At 46.0% G+C, this 22,330-nt stretch overlaps 1 protein-coding gene across 1 annotated transcript in view; it reads right to left on the bottom strand.

Annotated features, from left to right (window-relative positions):
- MTHFD1L (methylenetetrahydrofolate dehydrogenase (NADP+ dependent) 1 like) overlaps window positions 1-20,170 on the bottom strand; it is a gene marked incomplete at its 5' end in the record, with an annotated part of 167,228 nt that extends 147,058 nt beyond the window's left edge. Inside the window, 7 exons of the mRNA XM_081093670.1 lie at window positions 4,749-4,885; window positions 7,428-7,528; window positions 8,269-8,393; window positions 12,331-12,384; window positions 12,469-12,519; window positions 13,626-13,710; window positions 19,947-20,170. Coding sequence (XP_080949796.1) covers window positions 4,749-4,885; window positions 7,428-7,528; window positions 8,269-8,393; window positions 12,331-12,384; window positions 12,469-12,519; window positions 13,626-13,710; window positions 19,947-20,170 — 777 coding nt within the window. The remainder of the gene's footprint in view (window positions 1-4,748; window positions 4,886-7,427; window positions 7,529-8,268; window positions 8,394-12,330; window positions 12,385-12,468; window positions 12,520-13,625; window positions 13,711-19,946) is intronic.
- Between the last annotated feature and the right edge of the window lie 2,160 nt (window positions 20,171-22,330).

The raw sequence follows: 22,330 nt of genomic DNA, 5'->3' as shown, positions 1-22,330 counted from the left end.
ATACAAATATATTTAGAATTTTCCAATTCATTCTAAAGTCTTTTTTAAGCTATGCTATGTTCTGAATTTAAACTGGGAATGACTTTGTGATAATTTAGCTTTGCTCAAAAAAAAAAAAAAAGACACTCGGACTCTTCAAATGTGAAAGATCTGTACTTTCTCTTTCTTCTGTTAGTTCTAGTTTTGAGGGTCTCTGTGCTCAGAAAGAGGAGAAACGAGAGCCTCAGAGAAAAACAAGACTATTCTCTTATTTCTAGATTATTTCTTATACACGCAGCTGGAAGTGACGGGACTCGTCACCGCTGGAGGCCTTCGCATCGTGGTCCAGCTGTGTCTAACACAGATGCAGAAGCGGCTCTCAGTCAGGGGCGCGAGCAGGCCCTGCTCACACAGAGCCTGAGTCCCTGACACCCTCTTCCCTGGAGAGGGGACCACTCTGCCTCCGAAGGACTAAATGTGGAACAGTCTCTCACCTCGGGTTGCTTTTGGCATCAGGGTGAACAGCTGAGAAAGAGGATATCTGCAAATCTAGGACGGTTCTCCCTGAGCGGTGGCGCTGTCCCGCCCTCACACTGGGGGCACTCCACTGCAGGGCCTGGGAAGCTGGGTGTGGGGCTGGAGGACAGAGGTTACTCCTTAGGCCTCTGCAAAGGCACCACGCCCGCTGCTCTGCTCACTGACACCTGATAATCCACAGCGTGGGGCTCATGTGGACCAAAGCCTCGACGTTCTTCCCCTCCCCGACCATAAACGCACAACGCACCTCACAGCTCAGTCGCAAATCAGGAAACAGTCTTAATTTTCAAGGATACACTCAGATAGGCATAAGCTCTAAAGCTACCAAATACAGAAATCTACTGTTTTCTGTAGAACTCTTAAAGACAATTTTCGATTCCTCACACTCATGCTCCATGAAGATTTTACGTGTAATTGGTATCCAAAGAATAGCCTCAGATTTAGGCAGGCTGGTAGACAAAGGATCCGCTTCTATATAACTAACGCGATGTAATTGTCCCTCAAAACGGTAGGACCTGGAAGGAAACAGAAACCCCCAGCAGACATGATCTGAAATAAGTGGTTTGCGAGGAGCAGAGGAATCTTGGGAAGGCAGAGGGACCAGAGGGGAAGCTGGGCCTGGCCGAAGCTGAGCTCTCTCTCTCTCTCTCTCTCTCTCTCTCTCTCTCTCTCTCTCTCTCTTAGTTTTGCTTTGGTTTCGTTCCCTTGGCTTCCACAGACTGTGGGAAACCTCACAGACAGAGCACCTCTCTCCTTCCCCCAGCCACACAGTGGAAGCACGGGTATCCCTTCCAAGGAGGGAGGGGTCCTGGATCCCGCTGGGGTTTATCTCCGTAGGATTTGATGGACCCACCTGCCTTTCTACGTCGCGGATCAATTACACATCTGCATGGTGAAACTTGCCAGTGGCTTTCCTGACTCACCGTCACAGCAGCCAAGCTGCTGATGTGAGTGTGAGTCGGTGCCAAGGGCTGTGCTGAGCAAGCTTACACAATTCCTGAGTTATCCCAGCAGCCCTATGAGGTAGGGAGTGTCAAGGTCCCCGTTCTACACACGGGGAGACGAGTTCACCGAAGTCTAGCAACAGCTAAGGCGTGAACCCAGAACTGTCTGCTTCCAATGCCCGTGTTCTACTGCTTACCGAGGACACGCATGCTGTGCCGGACTCCAAACCTTCGAAGGTCCTACAGTTTTGAGGAGCAATTACATCTACATGACATGGTTAGAGCGGGCTGATTACTCGAAGGTCATCCCACACTGGAAAGGCTATATGGCGCTTAGGAGGTGGTAGATAGGACTGCAGTGTTACACCACCACCCCGAGCCAGAACCCCCCCATGCCCTTGGCATTGGAAATCCCCAACCAGACAGCCGATAGGGATTCTTGTTCCATGCCAGGTAAGCAGGTAAGAAATGCTTTTCAAAGATAATCTCCTTCGATCTAACCGCCATAAGCCTTTTCTTTCCCTAACACATCACGGCTGATACTGAGAAGCTAAATGGACAAGAATCTTAAAATGCACCATTATTCATTGTTGATGAACTTAGAAGACAAAACTCCCAACCTGTTGTTACATTTACGACTTCGATTTTTTTCACCGTGATGTTTTTCCAAGGATGTGGCAAGACTGGACACAACCTGTCCCACCAGGACGCTAACCCGTGCCTCACTGTTCTTTGTACCACAGTAACTGCCACCCTTTGACTATGGTCGGTACAGGGCCCACTGACCCTCTGAAACAAGGCCCAGCAATGTATAGGAGCGGTGAAAAGTCAAAGGTCAGGCAGAAGCACGGAGACACAGCGGTGGGCAGGTAAGTGGCTGGTGACGTGCTAAGCACCAGCATGAAAAATGGGAAGACACAGGCTTTATCTTGCAGCAGAATGGGAGCCTGTCACAAGTAAGTAGCCAGGTAGAGGGGGCCAAACACCCGACACCAAATACCCTTCAAAGACAAGCTGGGGAGCCATGAACCTTTCTTTACATCTTTTTCACTACAAAGATGAAGCAATAAAAAGAGTGACAGTTGACAGGCTCTCAGATTACGGTGGTGCTGTTATAAGTACCAAGGACTTACAAAACAACATGTGTGTGCGACATGAGCTAACAGAGAGAACCTTCTTAGATTTATGAAAACAGAAATGTAACCCAATTTCTAGATTCTCTAGAGAGTAAAGCTACTTAATCGTTCTCAAAGTTAGAATGAGATTTATCCCACAGAAGTCGGGTGATTTATTTCCATAATAAAAAAAGTACTTTAAAAGATGTCTTTGTTTTTCAACAATACAGATACAACTAGCAAAAGTATCTGTGACAGCTGTGAAAACATTCAATTGCCAATGAAGGCATTTTTCTCCCTCTCGCCGCAGCTGTTCAGTTCAGGGCAAGGTTTACTTTCCTCTTCCACTGAGCTTCCAAATCAAAAATTCGGGGCTCTCAGTTACAAAACACTGCCTTTGAATTTTCTTGAATAGGCCGCCATCATGTGGTGACCACTAGAAAGACACCTTGGTTTGAGTTTCATTACAAGATCCAATTCCTGAGCCGTCTTAAAACAAGAATTCAACGGATTTGATCCACTTGCTACTCAAATATGGTCAGTCTCAGACGAGACACCAGCAGTCCCTGGGCGGGACTACGACTTGCTTGTTTTCATTCTCATAGAGCAACATGAGGACCCTGTACTTTTAGACTTTGTTCTGTGCTAATTTATTGTACTTAATGAGCTTTTAACTTGAATTTGCTTGATATCTGTGAAATGCACTGTCATTTTTTAAAATTAAAAAATGTGTTAACTATTTGAGACATGAAACTGAAATGATAATAATAATATTACACACCTGGACACCCCACCCATTGCCCAGTTTAAGAAAAAAGACGCGACCAATACAAGCGAAGGTTCCCAGGTCTCCTTTCCATCCACAGCCACATTTTTGTCCCTTAAAAATGGTTTTCCTAATTGGGTTCATACTTCCCATCCATTTCTTCACACTTTTACTCTCTAAGTATGTGGTCCTAAAAATATATACTAGGTAACATTGCTTTCAGACCTTACATAAGTGGCGTTCATGAAATGAATAGATCTTTCTTGCTTATTTTTTAGTGAATGCTGTTTTTAAAAGTTCTTCCATTTTGATATTCTTTCAAAATCGTCATTTTGGTCCTTGTGCTTCCATATACATTTTAGAATCAGCTTGTCAAATTCCACAAAACAATATTATGTCAGGATTTTGATTCAACTTTATAAATTAATTTGGGGAGAATTAGTATTTTGAAGATAGTGAATCTTCTTATCCATGCTTTTATTTGGGTCTTCTTAATGAATCTCATCAAAATTATATGATTTATTTCAAAAGGTCAGAAATAAGTTTTGTTAAATATATTCCCAAGTACCTTATATTCTCATTACTATTAGAAATTGTATTTTTTTATAATTTTCTAACTGGGTGTACTATTTAGAAATGCAATTGCGTTTTGCAAGTTCATTTTAAATCCAAGAACCCAGCTGAACTTATTAATTCTCATAGTTTTTAACAGTAGATAACCATATCATCTAGGACTAAAGACAGCTGAGTATCTTCCTTTCCAATCATTAAAAATTTTCTTCCTTTCTTTATATTACAACTTGTCTAGGAATTCCTATATACTGTTAATTAGGAATACTGATAACAGGTACCCTTTGTCTTTCCTACTTTTAAAAGAAATAGTCTCTAATATTTCACTATGAAATGAGGTACTTGCTCTAACTTTTTATAGATGTTTTAATGAATTAAGGAATTCCTTTACATTCCTAGCCTAAAAGGTTCTCTAGAAAAATTTCATAAAGGATACTAGATTTTATCAAATGACTTTTCTTCACTTACTATGGTGAGATTAGTTTTTAATCTGATGATGTAGTGAATTACAGTAATAGATTTTCTAATGTTAAATGACCCTTTGTTCGTTCCTAACATTGCTCCAGTTCTCTCTCTCTTTTTGTTTTGGTTATTTTGGCTAATGGTGAATCTATTTTTTCTAGACTTTTCCAAGAACCAACTTTTGGCTCTGTTGATAATCTCTCATATATATTTGTTTTCTGTTTCATTAATCTATGCTCTTTACTGTTTTCATTCTTTGAGATTTTCTGCTGTTCCTTCTCCAACTTCTTAAATACGTAGCCTGTACATTCTCGGCCCCTCTGCTTTTCCAATACAAGCATTTAAAGTTATGTTTCTAACAGGTCTGATGCTTACCTTGCTTTGAAGCTGAGGTGTTTTCCACTGGGAGCTCATCGTCATGGACCCTTTTCTCTGGAACAGGCATTGTAGGGTGGCTTCCAGAGACCCATGGGCTCCTACTACCAAGATCTTCTTTCCATCTAAGCTGACACCTGCCCAAGAAATGGAAATCAGTCTTACAACCCAAACATCAGAGCCTTCCCACCATACAGCTTTAACATGAGGCACAACATGTTAGTTTTAACTAGCTCCTCTGAGCACCAGCCTACAATGACAAAGCCGTAATTTACTCTTTCTTTGCAAATTCGATGGTAGAGTGGCCATGAATCATCACCCTGATAATCCAAAGGTTGAAAAACCACTGTCTGTATGAATTATCTCAGAGATTTGAGCTTAATGACTAATGTCCTACAGGTCAAAGGTCACCAACCTTTCAGACCTCACGGACCACCAGTGGTCCACGGACCACCAGTTGGCGATCGCTGCTCCAAAGGTTTCCTTAAACCAGCGGTCGCCAACCTTTTGTACCTCATGGACCACTGGTTGGCAACTGCTGCTAGAGGTGTATCTTTTTTTATTTTTATTTTTAAATTAAATCTTTATTGTTCAGATCATTACATTTGTTCCTCTTTTTTCCCCCCATAACTCCCCTCCTCCCAGTTCCCACCCCACCCTCCGCCCTCACTCCCCACCCACTGTCCTCATCCATAGGTGCACGATTTTTGTCCAGTCTCTTCCCGCATCTCCCTCACCCCTTTCCCCCCCAAGAATAGTCAGTCCATTCCCTTTCTATGTCCCTTATTCTATTATAATCACCAGTTCATTCTGTTCATCAGATTATTTATTCATTTGCTTCTTAGATTCACTTGTTGATAGATGCATATTTGTTGTTCATAATTTGTATCTTTATCCTTTTCTTCTTCTTCCTCTTCTTAAAGGATACCTTTCAGCATTTCATATAATACTGGTTTGGTGGTGATGAACTCCTTTAGCTTTTCCTTATCTGTGAAGCACTTTATCTGACCTTCAATTCTGAACGATAGCTTTGCTGGATAAAGTAATCTTGGTTGTAGGTTCTTGGCATTCATCACTTTGAATATTTCTTGCCACTCCCTTCTGGCCTGCAAAGTTTCTGTTGAGAAATCAGCTGACAGTCGTATGGGTATTCCCTTGTAGGTAACTGAGTTTCTTTCTCTTGCTGCTTTTAAGATTCTCTCTTTGTCTTTTGCTCTTGGCATTTTAATTATGATGTGTCTCGGTGTGGTCCTCTTTGGATTCCTTTTGTTTGGGGTTCTCTGCGCATCCTGGACCTGTAAGTATATTTCTTTCAGCAGGTAGGGGAAGTTTTCTGTCATTATTTCTTCAAATAGGTTTTCAATATCTTGCTCTCTCTCATCTTCTGGCACCCCTATAATTCGGATGTTGGTATGCTTGAAGCTGTCCCAGAGGCTCCTTACACTATCTTCATATTTTCGGGTTCTTTTTTCATTTTGCTTTTCCGGTTGGGTGTTTTTTGCTTCTTCGCATTTCAAATCTTTGACTTGATTCTTGTGCTCCTCTGGTCTGCTGTTGGGAGTCTGTATAATATTCTTTATTTCAGTCAGTGTATGCTAATTTCTAGTTGGTTCTTTATCACAACATCGAGGGTCTCATTAGACTTCTTGAGGATCTCACTATATTTATCAGCAGTCTTACCAGTCTTTTCGAAGGCCTTACTAAGTTTATCGGCGGCTTCTAGACAGTTCTTGAGAGACCTTAAAAGTGTGGTTTTGAACTCTATATCCTCCATTTCTGTCATTTTTGTCCTGTTTCTTTGTCTCCACATTTTTTATGCTTTCTTGGTGCTCCCCCTTGTGGTCTTTGTTTGCAGTCTTGTTGTAGTTAGGCCTTGATTGTTGTAGGTGATACTGGGGGGGATTTGACCTCCAGGCCAACTGGCTGTGAGAATCAGCTGTGTCTGGGGTGTATCTTGAAAGTTATTCTTCTAATTGAACTTTGTTATTTACTTTGGAATTTTTGTTTGATTGTTGATTGTTCAGGTGAGAGGGAGGGACATGTGCCTCTTTTTTTCACTCAAGTTGTATTAGAGAAAATTTTAGTTGAATTTTTATGTACTCAGTTAGCAAGTCCTTAAATATACGAAACACCAGCAATAATTTACTCATTAAATTTAATAACCGAGAAAAAGAAATTATTCATTTCTATGTCACTGACATAAAAGTGCCAGACCAAGGGGAGAATCATGGAAATTAAATACTGATTACTCAGAGATATTGCTCACTGATAAGTCCCAATCTAGGTTTTATATCCTAAACTATATCTAACAGCTTTCTCATTTAAGTTTTATATATAAGTCTTATATAGAAATTCATACTGACAGACTTAAGAAGATAAAACTTGAGACATTTTTCATTATGGTTATTTTGATTGTTTTCATGAGAGAAGTTGAGAATTTGTTTAAAACTGGTTATTTTTACTGATTTCTCTTTTAAATTGCAACACAATCGTATCAGAAAAATCTTCTGTAGTCACTCATATCTCTCAAAAGATGATATAAATAAGCTGGCAGTGAATTATCACACTTCCATTTTTCGATTAGGATCTTGACATTCTAGAAACAAATCCTTACTAAAAAATAAGGCTTATAAATACCAATAAATAGAAAACAGCAGCATTTCTTCAGGCGCATCATACCTGATTTTTCAAGAAGTTCAATTACAGCTCTGGCCACAGGTGAAATAAAACATTCATGGGCATCCCCACGTACCAACTTCCCCAGGTTTACGTCTGTTACTCTGAAACCAAAAATAAGGCAACCAGCAGTCAAAACTCACTCATCTGTAACTTGCAGGGATGAATCCACAATAACACCCAAGTCAGTAATGAATAAGTAGATATATTAAGTAGTTAAATGTAAATTAAAGAATGGGAGGAATAAAAGCCACCAGCTTCTTAGAGTAGCCCCTCAGGCTATTGGTCCCTATGAGTCGGGATGACCTTGGGTGTTCTGATTCTGCCCTACAAAAGGACAAGTATGTTTTCTAAAGTACAGTGGGGCCTTGACTTACGAGTGTCCCTACTAACGAGTTTTTCGAGATAGGAGCCGTCTCTCGGCCGATTTTTTGCTTTGAGTTGCGAGCTAAAATTCAGGTTATGAGCCAGCTTCAGATACCCCACCGCTAGTTGGCGCAGCGAACGTCACAGTGAACGCCACAACATCAGCCCAGCATCACTTGTCTCACTCGTTCACTTTAATGATTTGACATACGAGTAATTTTGAGTTACGAGCTCGGTCATGGAACAAATTAAACTCGTAAGTCAAGGCCCCACTGTATGTAACTTTCTTACACAGAATTTAAGAAGCCCTCAAACTCTCAAAATACTATAATATTTAAATGATACTAATGTTTAAATGATGTTAAATATTAAAAGGATTTCTTTTTCTCTCTTAATTATGGACATAGCTGAAACAGTGGAATAAAAAATTCATAGTAGAAAAACCCATTTAGCAATGAGTTGTTTTCTATTTCCTCACCCATCCACATCTTTTTCTGGCTTCAGGGCATTGAGGACTTTGTTGCTAAACGAGTTCTCAGAGATCTGAAGGGCAAGGCCATGTACTCTGGTGTCTTCGTTAATCTTCAAGATTTCATCTATAATCTAAAGAGAGAAAACAACTAAAATCTGTTTTTGCAAAAATAAGACCCACCAAAAGAAACTCTGTATAAGACACATATTCATAAAAATACATCTCTTGTAGTTTATTTTGTATTCCCTGTTGACGACTTGGTGTAAAGCACAATGAAGTCCATTTCCTCTTTCCAGCATGTTTATCAATGCTCAGAAAAAGCTGGCTGAATATTTTAGTGACTTCTCAGCCTTTGTTATCACTCTGCTCTCAGCCAGAACGGAAGAGGACAGAACAGAACAAAACCAAAGCTCAACAGTTAGTACAGTTTAGATAGGCAAAAGACAAGCTGCTGTCAACAATCATAGGTACGCCAGCAGACGGCCAACTTCCAGGGAAGCCAGAAAGCATGAATCAAGCATTCCACCTGGCCCAGCCAAGCCTGTTTCAAAACACAGTGTGTTCAACAAACGCTTACTATTCATGACATCCAAGAAGTCATCACTCTGGTTCTCATGTTCTCTGGACCTGAACGGCACACAGAAAGCATTTCCAAAGGCTTATGATAGATAAACTGAGATATCTCCCTTTTTTGTGGAAACACTAAAATAATTCACTATTTATGAAAAAGTACAGTTTGGGAAGCTGATGTAATAGCTAATGAATGGCTAGGTATGACTGTAAGCAATAGTCTATCCTCTCTATTGTTTTTTATTGTATGCCAGAAATGATTCATTTCACTTAATACACTATTTGTTCGTAAGTAAGAGAAATACTAGCCCATGGATTTGGATCTTACTACGAAGTGTTGGTTTACCATTTTTGTTTCCCTATCTAGCAGAAATCACTGATGGTAAGAAAAGAAAAAGCTATTTGATATACAAAAGTCAGAAAGAAAATTTTCTCCTTCATTCATCATTCTTTCATTTATTCAATAACTGTTGAGTGTTTTCAGCACCTACTTTGACCAGTCCTAAGTAAAGGAAATCGATTTGTAATCAAAATTCCTGTCCTCATGGAGCTTATATTCTAGTGGGGAAGATGAGACCAATAATAACAACAACACTATAATATCTGGAAGTGGTAAATGATGTAAAGAAAAATAGAGCAGGTTAAGCAGGGTAAAGGGCTAATACAGTGATATCAGGTGGGGTTGGTCAGAGGGGGTAACATCTAAATACAGTCCAGAATGAAGTGAGGGCACGATAATCTCCTGTAACTAGGATGTGATAGAAGCAACGACAAAATCTTAATAAATTAAGATCTTTACTCTTTCCCAACATCCTAACACCACCACACAAAATCGTATTTATCAGAATTTCAAAGAAAAATAGGGCATAAACGACTCCTTGTAAAAAAAAAATAAGTCAAGGGAAAAAAATAAAAGTCAAGGGCTATCAATATCAGTGCAAAACAACCTAAAGAAATGCAGATTCTACTACAGACACTGGGTGTCCCTCAACAAACAGACAACACAATTGTCTGCCTTTTGTTAATACTCTCTTGATAGGTGTCAACAGTTGTAATATCACATTGGCAAGTGTGGCAAAACCTGCCTGCCCAATATCCGGTTTCCTTTCTTACTTAGAATAAACTCTTGATTTTCAGCCGTGATAATAAATGACCTAAGGCCACCCGGTGTGAAGGCTACATTTCCCAGTCTCCCTGCATCATGGCCGAGCAATTAGGTTCAGGCCAATGGAATGAAAGCAGAATTGTGACTTTCAGGAAAGGTCCCTGAAGGGAAGAGATGGAGGGGCCTGTCTTTGACCTGTGGCCTTCCTTTTACTTGCTGGTGATAAGATATTGTTGAGCTGAGTCCCATGATCCTGGAAAACAGGGACAGTTAAGGAATCACTCCACCCCCTGTGCACTGCAAAGAGTAAGTCTCACTGATACTTATCTTTCTAGGACAAGGCAGACAGAGACTCTACAAATTCCCATTTTTGACTCATAAAAAGTTAGCAGAACTATGTGGTCCCCACTGATCAATCAGAACAAAATGCTTGCTGGCCGAACTCTGGGCAAGCGTCTCTCCCTCCCTCCCCCAGGTTCCTAAACTTTGGCCGACCCTAGGCTAGCAGACAGCCCCTCCTGAAAACAGGCTGGAACTCAGGGTAAAACATTCTCTGATCTGTTATCTCATTAAGCCGCCCTTTCACCCCACCTTCTCCCATGGGGTTCATTCTAGACTTCTCTACCCTTCCCTATACAAGAAACCCTTTTAATTTCTCTAATGATTAGTGATGTTGACCAACTTTTCGTATGTCTGTTGGCCATCCGAATGTCTTCCTTGGAAAAGTGTCTATTCAGGTCTCTGGCCACCTTTTCACTGGGCTGTTTTTCTGGTGTTAAGTTGTCTGAGCTCTTTACAAAATTTTGGATACTTCGTAGTTGCAGAATAGCCAGAGATGCGGATTGAAGCATGAAAAATATAGTCAGTAATCTCAAAATCATGGGGTATGGGGCCAACTGGGTGTTTGGGGCAGATGGGGGAGCATGAGGAGGGGGGACACACCACCACTCTGTAGAGTGCACGTCTTCTGTCTGTCTGTCTACGTGGCCATACATCCGAAACGTGTGCAGAATAGTATTAAATGTAAACTGTGGTTGAAAAAAAATACAGAAAGAAAGAAAACCCTTTCTCAGAGGCATGCAGATCTTACAGTCGGAGAGCTCTGCCTATTGCCAATAGCCTTTCCCCCACATTACAATGGTGCGTTCAGATTAGGTCACTCCGCCCTAAGTCCGGATTTCATTTTTTGATTTGGCGCAGGTGGACGTGGGGCGTGACGTGGCCGTGACCTGGGATGTGATGTGCAGCGCCAAGTCTGCCATCTTGGATATGACATATCTCAACAAAGGTGGCTGAGCAGCGAGATGGAAGGAGCGAGTGTCTAACGACGTCGCACTGCCAGCACACCAGCCAGGGCCTACCTGCTTCTCAACTTCATTCACGTACAAGAAAAATGAACTTCTGCATTTTCTCAGACTCAGCTGTTTGAGGCTTTGCAGCACCAGAAGTCAAACCAAATCCTGACCGCCATGACTGCCACAGCATGAAGGAAAGCTGCCCGAGATACAGCTCCCTCACTGCGACTTAGGGGGGTGGCTGCTCCTCCCACACTTGAGAGGACACTCGTGAAGGCTGTCCCTCCCTGCTGGCAGGAACCACTAAATCACACGCAACAGTAGCCGAAGGATCCTAGGGAGGGGTTTCTTCGCTGCCACTGAAGAATTTATGGATTGTTAGCCAGAAAAGGACCCTGAAGATGACCTCGTGCTGGTCCTTTATTATTAACTAGAGGCCCAGTGCACAGACTCGTGCACTGGTGGGGTCCCTTGGCCTGGCCTGCGGGGATTGGGCCGAAACCGGCTCTCCGACATCCCCCGAGGAGTTCCTGATTGTGAGAGGGCAGTTCTTGGGTGACACACCCCAGAATTGGGCTCCCTTCTCCTCTGGTTCCGGGTGCGTCACCCAAGAACCGCAGCTGCCAAGTCACGGCAGCTTGGCAGCTTGTGTTGAGCATCTGCCCCCTGGTGGTCAGTGCGTGTCATAGCTACTGGCCATTGGGCCAGCCGGTTGCTTAGGCTTTTATATATATATAGATAAGGCAACTGCGACCCAGAGAAGCCAAAGGAATGGCTCTAGGGCAAACAATTTGTCAGGACAGAGCAAAACCAGAATTAGTGCTCAGACAGTTTCGACTAGATGACCATGCTGCTATCCTGAAGAGAAACAACCAAAAAGTCACCCTGTCCTAGTCTATATCTTCAATAGAAACGTGCAATAACGGACAAATGGATCAAGGAGCGTTTACGCTAGAGGGGAAAATAAACTCTTCCCTCTAAAAGTCCAGCCACAAGAAAAGGTTCCAGATGTTCCAACCACAACTGAGAGATGCTGACAGGTGTATTAGGTCTAAAGTGGAAAGCAACACGAGGGTTCAAGTTCGCTGCGGGAATTACCTCGTCCTCACCGCTCTCTGGAGGAAGACAGATGTGAGTGATGTTCAGGCCAGCCTGGAAAGAGAACGCGAGGTTACTCTGTCACTGTGAGAGAGTGCATCATCAAAAAACATTATTTTGAAAAGCAACAATCCTCACCTCCTCCGCCAAATTCTGGTTCACTTCTTGCATCAAGTTATCATCACTTGCCTTAGGAGAGGGGAGGAAGAAGGAGAATGTAACATCTTGAAAAGGCATCAAACAAAACGGACTGATTTTGTGATGACAAGTGACCTAATTACAAAGAAAATAAGGAAAATGCAGAGAGACTCCTTGCTTCTAAAAGGGAACTAATGGCCGGCATTCACACATCAGCTTCCAATTGTGTCACTTTCTTCTAAATGATCGTCCTCGGGAGGCATTTATAGCCACACAGCCAGCATCTCTTTCTAGGACACCAGAGACAGGGCTTAGATGACGTGCCTGTAAGTGGAAAGCAGCCGTCCCAGGAGGCCCAGGCTCCCGACCCACTTTCCTTTCTACGCTCCTCGCTGGTCTATCTTTGCGGGGGATGTGGAGACAGACCCCCGGGAATAGCAGTGACCTGAGCATACGCTACAGCCTTGACATTGACAGTGCTGATGGAACGAGACACTGTTATTTTGACATATTAAGTGCATGCCAAAAACGACAGTAGCCGTCCAACTGCTGTGCTGTGTTAGTTTACAGGCTTGGCTCACCTCATTCTTTCCCTGCACCTGTCAGCCCGGGTGTGCCAAAAAGGATGGCAAACAGTGCCAACTGCAGTTGGGCATGAAGGGGCCGTGCGCGGCACATGGAATACACATGGGATGAGGAAGGGCCTGTGACATGCAGTGACTGTTGGCCCTTAGAAGTAAGATTCCCCAGGACCATGACTCGGCAAGCCATCTGTCTTCCACAGAATCAAAGGAGAACTTTTCCCCCGACCACCTTGGAGTCACATGTGATGAGCATTTATGAGTGGACCACCACACCCTGTGTGATGGCACCTAGGTGAGCGCCTACCTCCTGGCCTCCGGAAGCTACCCACACCAAAGGAGAAAGACCCACAGAAGACTCGCTCAAGCAGAGCAGTCCCTAACCTGGAGCCCCCTGGAAGCAAAATGACCAGAGAAAGGGAAAATGAGAGCAGTTTCAGCGGAGCCCTCTCTTCCCTCCATTAAGCTCGAATGACACTTCTGTGACAACGAATACAGCTGGCCTTTTGTGTCCAGTTATTTTCAAAATTGAGAGGCACCCTAAAATAGGAGGACAAAGCCACGTTCTCAGCTTACCTGGATAATGGCAAGAACCGGCTTAAAGGCAGGGTTTTTTTCTTGCAATAAACGAAGAACTTCCTTTGAATTCTGAATGACTTCCCTACAGTGAGAAAAACCACAACATACCGTGTCTTTGTTAGTGACTAAGCAGGACAGACACAGCACATTCCCCTTAGCGTGTTTTTTACTGTAAGTGAAAACAACTCGGCCACGTAAGGATGTGCTTCACGTGTGGAAGTATGGAGGGGAAGGGCAGGAGAACAATGAATTCACGAAATGCTAACCCAAGGCGAAGCGTGACAGGCTAATTTTGAAAATAAGCAGAGATAAACACACGAGATGTTAACAGTAATTTTCTAGGGGTGAATTTTCCCCTTGTATTTGCCAAGATCACTGTAATGAAACGTTTGTGTTTCTTTGTGAAAAAAAATCCCCTTCCTGCACCATAGCCCCTTCACCATCCAGAAAAGGAGACTGGGAACCAGAGGGAAAGCAAATGGTGGTGGAGGGAGGGTAGTGAGGACAGGGGATTGGGAAGGGGCTTGCTGTTGGAGGTGTGTGTGTGTGTGTGTGGGGGGGGGGGGTGTCCAGGACAAATTCCAGGTCCCAGAGTTTAAAGAAGGAATGGGAAGGGAGCAGAGGGAAGGGAGGGGAAGGAATACTGCAGAAACACACTGGAGATACATCAGAATCTGACACTCTCCTGAGGCCTCTTAGGGAGAGAGAACTCAGTCCCCTGGTCCCCCCCCCCCCCACCCCCCATGCATTTGGACCTCCTAAAAGTCCCAGCAGGGGCCACCTGCAACTTAGCACTGGGGTGCCTGAGCCTGGCAGGCCTAGATAAGGTGGTGCAAGTCTCTTTCTGCAACTTTCTGGAATGAGCAATTTCAGAGACCACCTTAACCACCATCCCTAGGAAATATTCCTCACTTGCATATGAGGTTGGCTTCCCCGCTGGCCCAGCCAAGGAAGTGCTCACACTTCCGGTGTTTCTTTAAATTTGGTTTGTTTGTTTTTGTTTGGCATGTTCTTGCACTCATATAAAAGCTTTAAAAGAAAGCAAGGTGAAGTTTCAGTCAGATAGCATGAGCACTAAATCGCCAAGGGCAAAGAGACTTGAGTCAGCTCCTCTGGGTTTTCAGAGAGGAAGGTGATGAATTTAACCGGAAGGTACTGCCCTCCAGAAGGTGGCCTAGGAGAGAGGGGGCTCAGAAAAGTTTTAAGAGCTTCAAACCTTAACCAAGATGAGCCTTTCTGCATCAACTTGGCTAGAAGCAACAGAATAGGTGAGCATGCAACTCTATGTGACCTGCGAAGACTTGTTTTTAGACACTTGGGATAAAGCAATGTAATTCCCAGTGAAATAACTATATTATTGTGTTGAGTAAACCAGACTATCTGTAAAAATTTACAAATCACCTTATAAATGAGCACCAAAATCTCCTGTCCAATCATTTGTGCCTGGGGGCCATGTGCTGCTCTGTGTCCCTCCCTCCAGGACTGCCAATTTGAGCCCTCATTTCTGTCTAGTTCTGACCGGCACTGTTAAGTAGGGAGTCATCTGTAATGTGTGTTCGCTGGGCACAAAGCTGCCAGAATAATGACCACAATCCTCAGCCTCCCTTGCAGCTAGCTGTGGCCATGCCAAAGAGTCTGGGAGGCCGTCGCTGATAATGTTCTAAAACTGTAATATGTAATACTTCCAACAATAAAGAATTTTTAAAAAAAATCATAATAAAATTAAACTATCGATTTAGCCCGGCCAGTGTGGCTTAGTGGTTGACCTACGAATGAGGAGGTCGTGGTTTGATTCCTGGTCAGGGCACATGCCCAGGTTTTGGGCTTGATCCCCAGAAGGCGGCTTGATCAATGATTCTCTCTCATCATTGATGTTTCGATCTCTCTCCCCCTCTTCCTCTCTGAAATCAATTTAAAAAATATTTAAAAAAATACTTCCAGCCTTGATTGATTTGGCTCAGTGGATAGTGTTGGCCTGCGGACTGAAGGGTCCAGGGTTCGATTCCAGTCAAGGGCGTGTACCTTGGTTGCGGGCACATCCCCAGTGGGGGGTGTGCAGGAAGCAGCTGGTCGATGTTTCTCTCTCATCGATGTTTCTAACTCTCTATCCCTCTCCCTTCCTCTCTGTAAAAAAATCAATAAAATATATTTTTAAAAAAATACTTCCAATTTAAGTGCATCCCTGAATGCTGAGCCTACTAATAGCATTCTATATTTCAACTTTTTCAAAGGTGAAAGAGGTACCTGTGAATAAATATAATAAAGATTTCCCAAACAGTCTCTTCTAAAAACAGCCATCAGTATTTCAAGAAATAGTGTAGGTTGGGAGGAAAGAATATTTGATAAACCACTGCACTGGCAATGAGTGGATACATTCTATACTAGCATACGTAACAGCAACAACAGTAACGATAAGCTGCTAATGATGGCTGACATTACTGGGTCCTATGACTACTTCCATGCATTTTCTTCCATTTTTAATAACAGATTTCTGAGTTTAGGCTCCACATGGCTACCTAGCCAAAGAGCACTTTCCCCAGTCTTGCTCACACTTTGATAGGGTTATGTGACTAACCTCTGGCCAGGAGGTGAACATTGGCCAGGAAAGGAGGACTGTGCAGCTGGCAGAAAGGTATACCAGCAACCTGGCCTCGTTTCCCACTTGCTGGATGGGCGCAGTGAGGAGGTATCATGGGGTCATCCTACCTTTCCTGGACTGCTTCCCTCTGGATGGTCAAGTCTACAGTTATATTGGGGTATTTTGTTAAAGCAGTCTAGCCTACATCCTACTTAATGCACAGGTCTGATCTAGGAGCTTTAATCTTATTTACATCCAATTGAAAATACAGAACGAAAGATACCACTGTTTTATAAACCACTAAGAAAGAAAAAAATATTGCCAGTTAACCTGTTGCAATCTTTTTTTCTTTTTAAATATATTGTTATTGATTTCAGAGAAGAAGGGAAGGGGAGAGAGAAACATCAAAGATGAGAATCACTGATCGCTGCCTCCTGCACTCCCCTTACTGGGTATTGAGCCTGAAACCCGGGCATGTGTTCTGACCAGAAATCAAACAGTGACCTTCGGGTTCATAGGTTGATGCTCAACCACTGAGCTTAACATTGTGTTTATGTTGAAAGTATTAAAAGCATTTTTTAGACTTAAATTTAGACAGATTTTCTTTTGTCATAAACTACTCCTACACTACACAGAGAAGAAAAGTTACCCAGAAAACTGACTGAGGTATTTCTAAAACTTCTTCACATTCAGGATCGGACTTTCCTGAGGGACTTTTGGGACTCAGAATCCTTGATATCAGCGCGGCCACTTCCATCCCCCCTCCCCGCCCCCAAACACACATATCACCCTCAGTGCTAGCAAGGGTGTTGGTGAGACATTTCTTGAAAGATAACATCATTTTTGTCCCCAGGGCTTCCGTTAAGTTCCTGACACCAGTCTGCATGTTCTGATGCTGGCGCTTTCTTGATTCTATCAGATGTCAGTGGAAAGTTGTCAGACAAGAACCAGAAATCCCATTATTTCCTAAAATGGTCCTTCCATGACTTGTTGATGCAAACAGTGGGGATTATGTGACAGCTGCTGGACCAATGACAGATCACTATGCTTTTGAGGGAGTTTATTCTTTTGAATTTTCTGATACATAGGTTCCTGGACGTATATTCCAATAGGTGACTTCTAAGATAGGCTCACCTCCCCTTTTCCTCCAAGTCCTGGGGAAAGCTCTTCGAGAAAAGTTTTGTTAGATGATGCATATAAGTCAAAAAGGCACAACAGTGTGCATAGCTCTGGCCAAGTTCCCACAGGTACAGGCAATGACTGACACCTGGCCAACAATGAGTAAAAACCACAATCAATGAAAAGATAAATACCAGTTTTGGAGATTTTAAAAACGTGCTTCATAGAATCACTAGAGTATAGTAATATCCACAACAACCTTATAAAGCAGGTGAGACCTAACCGGTTTGGCTCAGTGGATAGAGCGCCACCCTGCAGACTGAAAGGTCCCAGGTTCAATTCTGGTCAAGGGCATGTGCCTTGGTTGCAGGCACATCTCCAGTAGGAGGTGTGCAGAAGGCAGCTGATCCTCATTGATGTTTCTAACTCTCTATCCTTCTCCTTTCCTCTCTGTAAAAAATCAATAAGATATATTTTTAAAAATAAAGCAAGTGATATTTGGGTTTCAATTTTGTACACAAAGAACTGAGACCAAACAGCTTGCCCAAACTCTCACAGCTATTGGGTGTTTAAATCATACTGCAAAGCAAGGTACCTGTCTCTTAACCATAATCCTGTGAAGCAGTAATTCATTGCACACCTTCTCTAAGTTTAGAAGGAGGGCTGGCAACCTACAATCCACCAGCTAAGAACGGCTTTTCCATTTTAAGTGGTTTTTTAAAAAATATCGAAATAATAGTATTTTTGGCATGTGAATATTACGGGAAATTCAAATGTCAGTGTCCGTAATTAAAATTTCGAATTTCACCAATAAAAATTGTGAAGATGTGTGTTTTTTCTCTCTCATAAAAAAGTACCTACATAATACCTTCTATTTTGCCTCCTGGCCTGCAGAACCTACCGTATTTGCTATCTATCTAGTTTGCCAAACCTTGGCTTATTGCTGTCAAAATAAAAATAAAAGCCAACCTCTGTTGAGGCCTGAACTGTGTATTTGGTTTACATTCTCTTTTGTAACCCTTTTCATAACCCTCTGCGGTAGACACTATCATTTCTTCCATTGTAGTGAGGGATTGGAGGCTGGCCAGTCCAGTGCAGCAGGATCCTACCCAGGCACTCTACTCGCCTCTAAGTCAGTCAAGGCTTCCAAGGAAAGAATGCAGGAATAAAACCCACAAAGGGTCCCAACTATTGAGCCGTTCATTCGCCAAGTGTGCGTAAGTGCCTACCTTCTACCAGGCACTCTCCAGGAGGAAGGATCTAGCAAGTTACCACGAGAGACGGGCCCCTGACTCCTCAGAGCTTTCATTCCAGGCAGAGGCAGATGAACAAGAAAGTTTCGAACAGTGGTCAGAGCTGCCCAGAGAATAAAACAGGAAGGCGGAGTGGTGGTTTTGCCTCCCATACTGTCTTCAGACCCTCACCATGAAGGTGAGCTGAGCTGTCCGGTGGTTACCATCTAATGACCCGAGGAGGCCTGAAGTAACAGCGACATTCAGAAAGATGACCCGGTAAGTTAAACAAAGGGCCCCTGAGAGTCGTCTTTCACGTTGTAAAGAGCCTTGGAGACCGGGGAAGGGGGAGGGGCGATTGACAATTACTTTTAGAATGAAGGATAGAAGGGAAAAGAAAGATGTGAATGGATGGAGCTGGAATCGTAGTGAGGTGGGGAGGAAGGCAACCAGTTCACACACTTCTCCAAGGCCAGACAAGGCTCCTCCCCTTCCCCTTCCCCCCCGCCCCCGCTCCGAGGTGACTGCAGGGCAGATGACTGGCGTGGGAGCGGAAGGGGGTGTGTGGGAGCGGGGGAGGGGGGCGGGGGGGGGGGCTGGCGCACGTGGCATCCCTGGCGGGGGCCCCGGGCTCCCAGTTCGCCTCTGGGGCGGGAGAGAGCTTCTGAGTGACAGCCACGCAGGGGATTCCCTGCCCACCAGGCAGCGATGCCCGGAACGGGTCAGCCTCCCCTTCTCCAGCCGAGTCCCGCTGACTACCGGGTGGGCCGGCTCCACCTTCACCTGCCCAGGAAAGATGATGTAACCCCGAACACGCTGGCTCCCTGGCGGGAGGGGACAGCCGCGGGCCGCCGGCCCGGACGCGGAGCCCTGCGCGGACAGGCCACGGGGCTGGGCCGGGCCGCCCCTCCGGAGTCCACGTCCCGGCCCCGATCCCGATCCCGATCCCGATCCCGATCCCGACCCGCCGGCAGGCCCCACCCCCTCCCCCTGCCCGCTCCTCCCCCTCCCCGGCCGCACCGCCCTTTCCTGGCCCGGCCGCGCCCCGCGCGGTTGCATCAGAGCCGGCGGCCCCGGCGCACGTGCCGAGCGGCGTGCGGACCGAACTGCGCAGCTCCCGCCCGGCCGCCGGGGATGCCCGCGCCCGCCCGATCGCTGGCGCAGGGGGGCCCCGTCGGCTCCCGCGCGCCTGGCACGCCCTCCTGGCGCCCGCGCCCCTCCCCCGCCGGCGCCCGAACACATTGGCACTAAGCACTCGCTGCCCCGCGTCCTGCGACTCCTACACCCCCCTCGAAGGTCCCCCACCCCCCCGGGGCAGTGCGGAGGCCTGAGCGCGCCCGCCGCCGCACCTTCTGGGTCCCCCGCCGCCGCCGAGCGCGCGCCACTCACCGGACGATCAAGTTCCACGCCGGGGGCGCGCGGCTGCCCGGGCCGTGGCTGCAGCCCGCCTGGGTGCTCCGCCGCCGCCGCTGCCCCAGCAGGCCCTCGCCGCCGCCACACCCGCCGCCGCCGCCGCTGCTGGCGCGCCGGGGCACCCGGAGGCGGCTCGGGGGGCCGGCGGGCGGCGGCGGGCGGCGGAGCTGGCGCAGGAGGAGCGGCAGGCGCGCGCTCATGGCGCGGGCGGCGCGGCGCGGAGGGAGGCGGCGGGGCGGCGGGAGCCGAGGGCGGCCGGTCCTCCCGCCACTCGGAGATGCGGCCGCAGAGCACGGAGGCGTGGCGGCAAGTTCCTCCCCGGGGCGGGCGCCAGGCGGGAGCACCGGGGCCCGCCAGCGGCCGGAAGGACCTCTCTTGCTCCGCGGGCGCCGGGGCCCCTAGGGGGCACTGCACCTCGCGGCGGCCAGGTGGGGCGGGCGGGGGCCGGGGGGACGCCGGGCTGCGGGATGGAGGCGCCCGGCTGCCAAGGGCAAGGCTTCTGGCGCTTTCATAGCGGCTCCCGATTTGGCTGGCAGTCACCACCAGGGCGGGGCTCCTCCTGCCCTGCCCGCCCGGGATGCATCGCGATGCCACCCGGCCTCCCGCCGCAGTGGGGCTCCTCGGATCGGGCTTGGGCACCAGGGCTTGGATTAGGCCTGAGGCGCCCTAACCGTAAAGAGCGCGAACGCAGAGCCCCGCGGTTCAAATGCCAGCTTAGCCTTAGGCAAGTGACTTACCCTCTGTGGATATCAGCCGCCTCGATGAAAATGATGCTTTGGCCCTAGCCGGTTTGGCTCAGCGGATAGAGCGTCGGCCTGCGGACTGAAAGGTTCCAGGTTCGATTCCGGTCAAGGGCATGTACCTTGGTTGCGGGCACATCCCCAGTAGGGGGTGTGCAGGAGGCAGCTGGTCGATGTTTCTCTCTCATCGATGTTTCTAACTCTCTATTCCTCTCCCTCTCTGTAAAAAATCAATAAAATATATATATTAAAAAAAGAAAAAATGAGGCTTTGGCCCCTAGCCGGTTTGGCTCAGTGGATAGAGCGGTGGCAGGGTCCTGGGTTCGATTAGGGTCAAGGGCACGCATGTACCTGAGTTGCAGCAGCTCCTCCTGGTCCGGGCTCGTGGAGGAGGCAACCAATTGATGTGTTTCTCTCACATCGATATTTCTCTCTGTCTTCCCTCTCTCTTCCACTCTCTCTAAAAATCAATGGGAAAATACCCCGGATGAGGATTAAAAATAAAAATAAAGGAAAAATTTTTAAAAATGATGCTTTGTTCATAATCTTACCAGGATTATAATTCCCAAGTAAAGGGGTAATAAAACTAGTTGAAAGGATGAACATGGGTACTGTACTAGGTGCTAGAGAGAAACCTTCATTTAGTCCTAAAAAAAATGTGATGAGTTGAGTACTGTCCTGGTTTTCAACCTTGGGAAACCGGTCCAGAGAGGTCATTGGTTTTTTGGCAGAGCTGAGAGCTTGCCTGACCTCAGCGATCATGTGCTTAATCTTACACTATTGTCTGCATTTTTCACTGTCGGATGATTGCCACATCTGACACGCAGTGGCTCTTTTGGGTTTAGGAATTTCCAAAACCCTGTGAAGGAGGGTTAACCCCGTTCTGCACAGGAGGAAACAGTGACAGGAAGTAGTGCTTGCACAGGCATATAAATATGGGAAAGGAGTCGAAATGGCTCCTTCATCTACTGCGGTGATAACCTTGGACAAGTCATAAAACCCGTGGAGGCTGATTTGTCTCATTATAAATTGGGGACCATTCATTTAACAAAGAGCAGGCAGGTTTGCTAGCAGCCCTGTAAGACTGGGGATCCCTAAGATCAGGATTCCTCAGCTGGGATTCAAACCTCCTGTGTGTGCAGTAGGTACCTGGGGTGCTCTGTATGACCCTCCCCCACCCGGTGGGCCTCGAGGAGCAAGGAGAACCAACACAGATGTGAAGCTCAAGCTGTGCTGGGAGTAATAAGGTCCTTTATTCCCCCCCCCCCTTTTTTTATTGATTAAGGTATTACATATGTGTCCTTATCTCACCATTACCACCACCCCCCCCTCATGCCCTCACCTCCCTGGTGTCTGTGTCCATTGGTTAGGCTTATATGCATGCATAGAAGTCCTTTGGTTGATTTAGGTCCTTTATCTCTGACCTGGGAATCTCATGTCTTCTGCCAGCATCCGTGACACTGAAGCAGGCTAACATGTTAGCTTGCAAGCTTGCTGGGGTCCAACCCCAGCAGGTCCAGGGGTCCCCAAAGGTGTGGACGGAGTCGGCGGAGAAGGAATGACACGGAGACAGCGTTCAGTTGATCAGCAGCCTAGCCAGGATCTCTAGCCAGGATCTCC

The sequence above is a fragment of the Myotis nattereri genome (genome assembly GCF_964212035.1).
Source record: "Myotis nattereri genome assembly, chromosome: 6".
NCBI lineage: Eukaryota > Metazoa > Chordata > Mammalia > Chiroptera > Vespertilionidae > Myotis > Myotis nattereri.
This window is presented reverse-complemented; position numbering and strand designations above follow the sequence as displayed.